Genomic DNA, 9,437 nt, shown 5'->3' with positions numbered 1-9,437 from the left:
GTCTGTGGGGTCAGTAACCGTGTCCGGCGTGGCCACGTCCGACTCATGGTGACCTCCGGTACAAGACCTTCAGTTTACGGCTGGTGATTGGAGGACGAGGGGGGGTGCGATCTGGGTGGGCAGTGGGGGAACAGGAGGCTTCCTGGGCAGGAAGCTAAGGACACCTGGTCACCCAAGTAAGGCTATGAGAGCGGGAGGGGCAGGGCAGGGGCGGCAGCCGTGGAGACCCCGGAAACTGGAGGTATATGGTGTTGGCGGGGTCCTGGTTTGGCGTCCAGTGGGGGCGGCGTCCAGCCGGCCTCAGCTGGTCTGTCCTTGGTCCCCGATGATTGGCCGGCTCAGAGCCACCTCCTCAGACGGAGTTTGGCCGCTGTGGTTCATTCTCCAAAAATATATAGTCTATGATACGCGCATGTCTATGCGCAGCTACAGGGAATTGGAAGTGTTTGGGGGGGGGATCCTGGCAAAGGGGGATACTGGCTGACCTGGAAAGCCGAGTCAGATGGGGGTGTCCCCAAGTCGAGGGGCGGGTGGTGATTGGCAGTGTATGGGCCCCTCAGACCTGGGCTCAGACTCCTGTTCCCCGCCCCACGACACACCACCTAGCCTTCTGTACCTCAAGTGGCTTTCGGTGGCTTCGGAATTTGGGAGGCCGTGAGTGGGGGACAGGTGGAGGAAGGGGGTCACTGGGAGAGCTGGTGTCCAAACTTGGCTGTAATTTACATAAAAGTCCTGGAGTGGTTGGAAGTGGGGAACCGCTCCACCTGGGGAGGGTGGGGGAATATTGGGGAGCAGTGGAGGTGAGGGGAGTAGGGCACAGAACACCCTGCCCCACTTTGTCCTGGCAAGAAAACCCCAGCATTTTCAAAATAACAGTTCCTGACAGTCACCATCAGTACGGGGGCATTTGCTCCTGACACGGAGCCTTCCTGCCCAGCCCAGAGCAGATGGTGAGCAGAACACTGGGTTAAAAGTGAAAATATGGCGGCCGTCCGGGGGTTTCTACCTGATTGATGGGTTTCCTAATCGAAGCCAAAATAGATAAAGCCCAAAAGACCCAGATAATGGACAAAAAACACTGAAGGATTAAAGACTGTCGATCTCTACCAGGCCCTGGACTGGGTGGTAAAAGGGAAAAACAAAAAGAAAAAGTATTCCTGGGTGCTCTGAAGGATGCTGCTGCTGGGGAGCTGAGCTGTCACCTCCATGACGTCATTGTTCAGTTTGTTCCACTTTTTAAAATCAGTTCAGTCCCAAAGAAAGTGCAGAGAATGTTGAAGGGGAAGCTGACTTTTGGGGTTTTTTGCTTGTTTGTTTGGGTATTTGGTTTTGTGTTGTTTGTTTTGTGAGATTGCAAGCGGCACTCTGGGTTTTGTTAACCCACTGGGCATGAAATTAGAAGACAGGATTCTCAGGGTCCACGGGAGCTGGTGGGGACAGAGGTGGAGGACCACAAGACTATGGCGTGTCCCCATTTCCTCTGCTTCAGTCCTGGGCCAAGCTTAACTGGCCATTCCAAGTTCAACTGTAGGGACACAGATCTGGGTGTGTGCTGTACAGCGTCCTTTCTCTGGATTAGGGCTTCTTGGCTGGGGGGAACAGCTTCACAGGATGGGACAGAAGCCCTGCCCATCACATCCTGTACCCCAGACCACAAGCCCCAAACCAGCACTAGAATGAACTTCTATTCATCCTTCAAAACGTTCCCTGGGAAGGAAGTCCCCTGGGTGGAACCTCCTAGCTTTCTCTCCGGTTTCCCCGCCCTAATCCCACCCTCTCTGCCACCCAAGCCACAAGGTGATGGGGGAGGGGTTGAATCCCCAGTCAGCCTCTTGGAGTGTCACTCCCGCCCCCAGGATTTGGAGAGTGAACTTGGGATGGGAGGAGGGTCGAATGACACCAGGGCTGGGCGGAGCACAGGGCCGCCTGGCGGCTCACCTGGGGCCAGACCCACAGCGGAGAGGCTGTGGGCGTGGTCAGTACGGGTGTCCTGGGTCTTTGGGTCTCTTCAGCTGCACCTTCAGCCTCTTCATACCAATCTGAAAGCCGTTCATGGCCTGGATGGCTGCCTGTGCGCTGGCCGGGTGGTCAAAGCTCACGAATCCTGAGAGGACAAAGTGACAGGTGCTGGTGAGGGGCGTGGTCCCGGCTTCCTGTAGAGAACGCTGGTCTTGTCCGGCTCCAGGGGTGGGGTTCTCACTCCCACCCCATCCAATCTGCTCAACTTCCCTTGCGGTGCAGCGGCCACAGCTTCGCTTTCTTCCTACAACACTGATGTGGCACTAAGGATTATTCCAGAACCTTATACACGCCAGGCAAGCGCTCTACCCTGACCACGCCCCCAGACCCTCACTGGGGGAGTCTAGGAGGGACTCCACCCTGACCACGCCCCCTAGCCCTTCACTGGGGGTCTCTAGGTATGTCCACTCACCGAAACACTTGCTCTGGTTGGTAGCCCGATCCATAAACACCTTGGAGGAGATGATATTGCCGAAGGGGAGGAACATCTGGGTCAGCTCCGTGTCTCCAAACTCCTGGGGGAGGTGGTAGATAAACAGGTTACAGCCTTCGGGACCTGTAGGTGGGGGAGAGAAAGACATAAAGCCCCCAAGGAGAGGAGGCGGACCCCCCCTGGGTTGGGGTCCAGTCCTTGTCTCTGGCTGTGGATACAGTGGAGTGCTCCTCGAGACACATAGAGGGAATGGCTGGGAGCAGGGTTGGGCCCTGCGAGCCCTGATCAGTCTACCCAGCCACCAGCTCACCACAGAGCAAACCCAGACAGCATCTTCACCTCTGCTATCTCTGCTGGGACCCCACAAGTCAGAGCCTCCCTGATGACACCCGAAGCCCCACCCCTCTGCTGCCAGCCTCCCCAGGCTCTATACTGGAGTCCGGAGAATGGGGTGGAGTGATGGGGGGGGGGTCAGCAGTGGCTCGTGGGCCTTGTGCTGATCTAAGAAACACCTGATGTTTACAAGAAGCCTGGGGGCCAGACTGGCAGCACACACCCATCATGGCGGCACACACCCATCATGGCACCACTCGGGAGTGTGAGGCAGGAGGGTCGCTGTGCTTATGAGCCCAGCATAAGCTACACAGTGAGAAGTTGTCTAAAAAAAAAAAAAAAGCCGAGAGAGAGAGAGAGAGAGAGAGAGAGAGTGAGTGCGAGCGAGCAAGCTGTAGTTGCAAGGTACAGATTTGTCTGTCTCTCCATCTATGTAATTTTAGGGGGCGAGTGTGCCACGTGTATGTGTGGAGGTCAGAGGACAATGTGCAGGGGTCTGTCACCATGATATTTATCTTACTTGGTGATGGGTGAGGGCCTGGGAGGGGCCTGCATGGCCAGCCTTCTCCAAGTGTCCACTGATGTGACCTGTGGTTAGGTTTCAGGTCCTAGCTGTCAATAGTCAGACAAGCATGTCCTGCTGGTGGCCTCAGGCACCAAGTGTCCAGGCGACACAGTGCAGCCCAGTGTGGGACAATCCAGGGGCACTAGCTACCCTCACATGTCCAAGGGCTCCGCTGAGAACCCTGCACCCTGGAGTGTGAGCCCCATCACGGGTGAAGGCAGACTCTCCACAAGGGTGGCCTGAAGCACCGTCTTCCACCTCTCCCCAGGCCCTACTGCTCCACAGGTAGGTAAAAGCAGGGCTTCCTGCGGAGAAGGCCCACATGCCAGGAACTTCTCAGTGACTCCATGTCTACATAGATGAGGCCAGGACACTGAGCTCCAGATGGGGAAACTGAGGCAGGTCATTAAATACTCTCTGATCACCGTGCCCAGTCAGAAGAGGATGTGAGTGACCCTGGGTTGCAGGACTCCGGACTCCTGCTTCCTCCCGCATGCCCTCCACAGGCTTGGCTTCACTGGGAAGGCCTCAGTTTACCCAAGATGCCTTCTCGCACAAACGTGCACCAAAAAGAGGGTTTCCTTGCTTGTCCATAGGGGGTGGGAACCTCAAGGGCCGCCGTTCCATGGAGGGGCGAGGTCAGCAGTGCAGGTGAGGGTGGGGCTGGCGGGGGTCGCCTCACCTTCGCGCTGCTGCTGCAGGAGGTGTGGAGGCTGCGGAACGCTGTGTGCCACGGGCGCGATGGCCGCGGTGGGGTACATGGCTGCAGAGAGCAGAGGCCACGCTGAGCCGTAGGACCAGAGCAGAGGGCTAGGCTGGGGCCGAGGGGAGGCGGGGCTAGGACCGCGGGGGCGGGGGAAAGGGGGTGGGGCTGGGCTGTGGCATCGCTGAGTGGCAGGGCCAGGGCAGAGGGCGAAGCCTGGGCTGTGGCAGGATGGGGCGGGGCTGCGGCTGAGGGGCGGTGCCTAGGGGGTGGGGCCCAGCTGGGGTTTGCGCCGAGTGGCAGGACCGGGTCGGAGAGTGAGGCTGGGACTAAGGGACCGGGTAGAGCCAGTACCAAGGGCTAAAGGATGGAGACGAGGGGCAGAGTCCGGGCCTAGGGCCAGCTTTGGGTGGATCGAGGGGCCGTGTCGGAGCTGAGAGTGGTGTGGGGCCAGGGCCAGAGAGGTAAGGCCCGGGCTGAGGGGCGAGGCAGGAAAGTAGGAGGGGGCTGGGTGGGGCCAGGCCTGGAGAGGGGCACAGCCTGGACTACGACTGAGCCCAGAGCTCAAGAGGGCCAGAGCTAAGTATTGAGAGGCAAGGCTGAGCCAGGAGCTGGGTCTAAGGGCCAGGGCCAGGGCAGGCGTCTTGGTCAGATGGAAGTAGAAACTAGAGTGGGTGGGGCCGCAGCTCGAGGGGCTGGTCCACGGCGGAGGGTAGGCCCTGACCCGTGCTCCATGTTCTGCCTTCCACCATGCCTCTGGCTCCCCATAAGCTATGGCTCTGGCCCTGCTCCTGTGACCTGAGCCTACTCCTCAGGCCCTAACTCCGCCCCTTATGCCCTGACTCTGCTCCTCAGCTCCGTCCCCACCCTCTTCTATCTGGACAACCACTCTGGCTGAACCTTGTCCCAGACCCTAGTCTTGACCAGTTCCAACCATGTCCCGTGCCCGACCAGTCCCTGACTCACCCCTCAACCCCGACCCTGCCTCAGCATTCATCCACAGCCCTGCCTCTGGCTCTGGCCACACCCTTGGGCCCTAGTCCCACCCTCCAGCCCTCAGCCCTAACTCAAGGGAGCAGGACCAGTGGAGGGTAGAACCACTTTGGCCAAGAGGTGGGGCCAAAGTGGAGGACTGTCAGGGAGGTGGGGCGTAGTGGAGGGAAGAGGTATGAACTAAGGGCTGGGACAGGGGTGTGGCGGTAGCAGGAAAGGCAGCGTGGACAGGGTGTAGGAGCAGAGCTCCGCAAAGGCACGGGGCAGAAATGGAACCATGTCTAATGAATGAACTTAGTTAGGCAGGGCTCTGCCTTTGGGGTGGGTCTAAGGGCTCATGGGCAAGGCACTGGGTGGGCATGTCTCAAAGGTAGGGTTAGGGTCACAAAGTTAGGGGGTGGGGAGCTACAGAAGGTAGACAGCCAGAGGCAGCCCTGGCTGTGGAGGTGGCCAGGCCCCTGAGGGTCCTGGGAATGAGATGTGGGAGCCTCGGCCTTAAGGGACTGTGTGCACTCCTTAGGACTGTGTGCACTCCTTAGGACTGTGTGCACTCCTTAGGACTGTGTGCACTCCTTAGGGGGTCTCATGTGCAGATGGACGAGACCCTGACATGAGTGCTCAGGACGGGGCTGCCTCTACCTGTGTACTGCTGGACTCCGGAGAAGGCAGGATGGAGGGTCTCTGCCATGGTGGGGCTCTGAGCTGCAGGGAAGAGGATGAACTGAGTGCTGACACCCACAGCCACCCAACTTCCCTTCTGTGTTACCCCCACAGGCAAGGCAAGGCAACTGCATCTCTGATGTGGGTCAGCTCACCCAGGGATACACACACCCATAGCAACCAGCGGGGGCTAAGTGAAGCGGTGTGACCATCACCCCTCAGCCCCCAGGAAAACCCCGCATCTGAGTCACCTGCCACACCCCATCCCCACAAACACTCCCTCATCCAGCCTGTGGGGACCCCTGGGCGTTTTACGGTCTACCCAGTTCCTGGTTTGGACCATTAGCATCGAAGGCCGGCAGCTCAGGTCCACCCTGTTTCCCTTCCACAACGGCCAGAGCTCACGGCTGTTATCTTAGCATTGGGAAGCAGAGGCTAGAGGACTGCCCTTGGTGTAAGGCCAGCCTGGGCTACAGAGGGAAGTCTAAGCGCAGCCTACGCACACAGGAAATGGAAGGCAGATGGAAACTACATAATATGCCCTCCATCTCTCAAACAAGGTGAGACGTGTGCTTAACACCATGCAGCCAGCCACCCCTTAATGTCACCTGCCCCATTTTCCACCCTGCCATGCAAGGGTGTAAGGCTGTGGTGACCTAGGCACGTCCCTCAGTTACCAGACCCACTCCAGACACTGTCCGTGGCTCTGAAGCACTCTCCCAATTTACCTGGGTAGGGTACAAGGCCATTGGCATACACGGTCTCCAGGGCAGGGTGGCTCCCGGGAAGGGGCAGGACACCTGGGAAGCCATTGGGAATGGGTGCCATCAGGCCAGGAACAGCAGCAGTGCCTAGCAGTGGGGGTGAGTGTAGCCCTGGGGAGGGAGAGAGGGTCAGACACAGGAATCCAAACATGGCAGATTCCCCACTTGTCCTGAAACCTCCCAGAAGCTGCCCTCACCAGAGGCAGGAGCGATGGGTGTGGCGGGCAGACCGTTAAGGCTGACGGCACCAATCTGCTGGATGTGGCAGGGAGGGAAAGCCACACCGGGGCTCAGGTAGCTGCCAGAGGTGGACAACACTGTCGTCTGTTGCTGCATGAGCTGGGGACAGAGAGGGTGTAAGTGGAACCAATACCATCACGGGTCAGGACTGGGGCGGGGAGGACCTTGGGAGACTCCAGTTCAGTCAAGAACTGGGGCTCAGTTGCAGATCAGCATCTGGTTTAGGATTAGGGTCCAGTAGCATTGACAACTGGTTTCTGATAAAAGGCTCAGTCTAGACTTAGGGCTCCAGTAGAAACAGGCTCAGACTTAGATTAAGGTTGATATTGGGATCAGGGATCAATCAGACATTAGGCTGAGGTCAGTGTAGGGTATGGGGTCTGGTGCAGCACAGGCTCAAAGCCCAGCTTTGACTCAGCACTAGGGTTAGAAATAGGGTTCAGTATTTATGTGTACACTGGGGTCTGGCCTGCCTAGGAAAGGAACACTGTCAGAAATCGGGGCTAAGCTTAGGGTTAGTAACTGGTCAAGACTGGGTCAGGAGCTGGGTGATGTCAGCCTTGAGGTTGGAGCCAGAGCTGGGCTGAATGCAGATTTCAGAATGGTGGGATCTAGGCTGCAGCCACTTGGGACATTAGCGCTGTGGCCATTGTCAGACTGGCTCAGCAGGAAGGCTTGCTCTGGTTAGAGCTGTCCATCGGGAACAGGGCTTTCAGCCTGGGACTGCGGTCAGGCTGCATTCGGTGCCCGTGTGCTGGGGCCACTCACAGCCTGGGCGTAGGCACTGTAGGGGCTGAAGGGCAAGGTGAGGGATGGCGTTAGGATGCCCAGCTGGCCAACCATCTGCTGCATCCGCCGCAGCGTCCGTTCTTTATCCGTGTCGGCGAACTTGACCACCAAGCTGGAGGACGCTCCCTGTAAGGACGGTGTATGGCATTGCGGTAGGAAGACAGGGTAGCCAGCCAGTGCTCCCCATGGCTGAGAGGTGCCCATCGGAGTTCACATCCAGAAGAGCCAGGACTACACAAGAAGTGACAGGGCTTGTCATCCTGGGACTGGCCATGTGGTGACATGGCCACCGTGTCTGGGAGGTAGCCACAGCCATAGTGATGACTGGAGTAGGTTCAAGGGTCATGTCTGGGACAAAGATGGGGGGAGAGGAGTCTTGGGGGAGGGGAGCCTCGTAGCTAAACCCTTGAGGCAGGGAGAGAATCCAGAGGAAAGAGAAGGACGGTGGGGCGGGCACCACGCAACCCACCCCCGGGACCAGTGGACATTCCCTGTAAGGATGGTGTGCAGCCAGCAAATGGGTAGGACATGACACCTGACAGTGGGCCAATTGCTCGTGCTCAGGGACTCAGTCAGGAGCTGGGGCTCAGAGGAGGATCAGGAAGCGGCGTGTAGTTAGCACTCAGTGAGGAGTTAGGGCCTAGGATCTAGTCATGAGGAAGCTTGCCCTGGGCGTGACCTGACCAGCTCCGCCATGTTAGGGAGACAACTGCTGCTCTCAGGCTAGGGACTCAGTTTACCCGCAGTAATGAGGACTTCTGAGGGGCCTCCCTGGGTGAAGACAACAGCCATACCTGTGTGATGCTATACCCAGGACTTTGGATACCTGTTCTCTACCCTCTCTCGGCTAAATGGGTCACCGGAGCCCGAGTTATCTCTGTAGTCTGTGCAGATGAGCCCCCATCCTTCAGGTAGGACCTGAGCTCAGGTTCTTGGCGTCCTTCTGTCCCTTGCCCACTGGTGGCCCTGACCTAAAGGATGCATGCAAATCCCTGGAAGCCCCTCCCACTCTGTGTGGCCACTGTGGCTCCCAGCTGCCCTAGAATAGGGTCTGTGGTCTCTACGCATCAGCCTTCATTACTGCACAAGCTAAGAGCTGCACTTGCCGCAGGACAGCGTGTGGTCACACACAGCTCTGATCACAAGCTGGCCTGCTGTCTGTAGCAGTCTATGAAGGGAAGATGCCCACACCATCCATCCCACTCACCCTCAACCTGCCCCGGCCCCACTGCAGCTGTGCTCAGTCTCACTCACCGGCATCGTTTGGCTGCCGTGCAGGGCATGGATGGCAGCCTGGGCCTCTGTGTGGGAAGAAAACTTCACGAAGGCACAGCCTGGGAAGGAAGGGAAGAGGAGGTGACAGACGGAAGGGTACGGTGGGTGGAGAAATGGGGAGAAGAAGCCCCTTATGCTCATGGACACCTGCAGACTTGAGATCACACAGATATAGGTCAGACCAAGATGGCTCCAGCAGATAGAACACACCAACATCTTCTAGGGTCAGAGACTTAAATGTCAGCCATGAATTCAGCTAAATAGAAAGTCAGTCATCCATCCATCCACCTATCTATCCACCCATCTACCCAACCAACCAATCCATCCACCAGTTTATCCATCCATCTGCCCATCCATCCATCCATCCATCCACCAACCATCCATCCATCCGCCCATCCATCCACCCATCCATCCACCTATCCATCCATCCATCCACCCATCCATCCATCCATCCATCCACCCACCCATCCATCCATCCATCCACCCATCCACCCATCCATCCACCCATCCATCCACCCATCCATCCACCCATCCATCCATCTGCCCATCCATCCACCTATCCATCCATCCATCCGCCCATCCATCCACCTATCCATCCATCCATCCACCCATCCATCCACCCATCTATCCACCCACCCATCCATCCATCCATCCATCCATCCA

General features: G+C 57.9%; 1 protein-coding gene across 16 annotated transcripts in view; it reads right to left on the bottom strand.

The window, feature by feature from the left end:
* Positions 1 to 1,941: 1,941 nt before the first annotated feature.
* The window catches only part of Celf5 (CUGBP Elav-like family member 5), a 20,285-nt gene continuing 12,789 nt past the window's right edge, over positions 1,942 to 9,437 (bottom strand). For 3 of the 16 annotated variants that reach the window (XM_028771676.1, XM_028771660.1, XM_028771663.1), the window contains exons 5-11: positions 8,754 to 8,833; positions 7,479 to 7,625; positions 6,668 to 6,809; positions 6,435 to 6,581; positions 5,680 to 5,748; positions 4,033 to 4,113; positions 1,976 to 2,104 (exon numbers count right to left, since the gene is read on the bottom strand). In XM_028771676.1, coding sequence (XP_028627509.1) covers positions 1,977 to 2,104; positions 4,033 to 4,113; positions 5,680 to 5,748; positions 6,435 to 6,581; positions 6,668 to 6,809; positions 7,479 to 7,625; positions 8,754 to 8,833 — 794 coding nt within the window. In that variant the 3' untranslated portion in view covers position 1,976. Of the gene's footprint in view, positions 2,105 to 2,347; positions 2,576 to 4,032; positions 4,114 to 5,679; positions 5,749 to 6,434; positions 6,582 to 6,667; positions 6,810 to 7,478; positions 7,626 to 8,753; positions 8,834 to 9,437 lie in introns of all 16 variants that reach the window. The other 13 variants (XM_028771667.1, XM_028771668.1, XM_028771672.1 and 10 more) reach the window with 9 other exon arrangements.

This window comes from Grammomys surdaster, unplaced genomic scaffold (genome assembly GCF_004785775.1).
Source record: "Grammomys surdaster isolate TR1022 unplaced genomic scaffold, NIH_TR_1.0 209, whole genome shotgun sequence".
In the NCBI taxonomy this organism is placed as follows: Eukaryota; Metazoa; Chordata; class Mammalia; order Rodentia; family Muridae; genus Grammomys; species Grammomys surdaster.
This window is presented reverse-complemented; position numbering and strand designations above follow the sequence as displayed.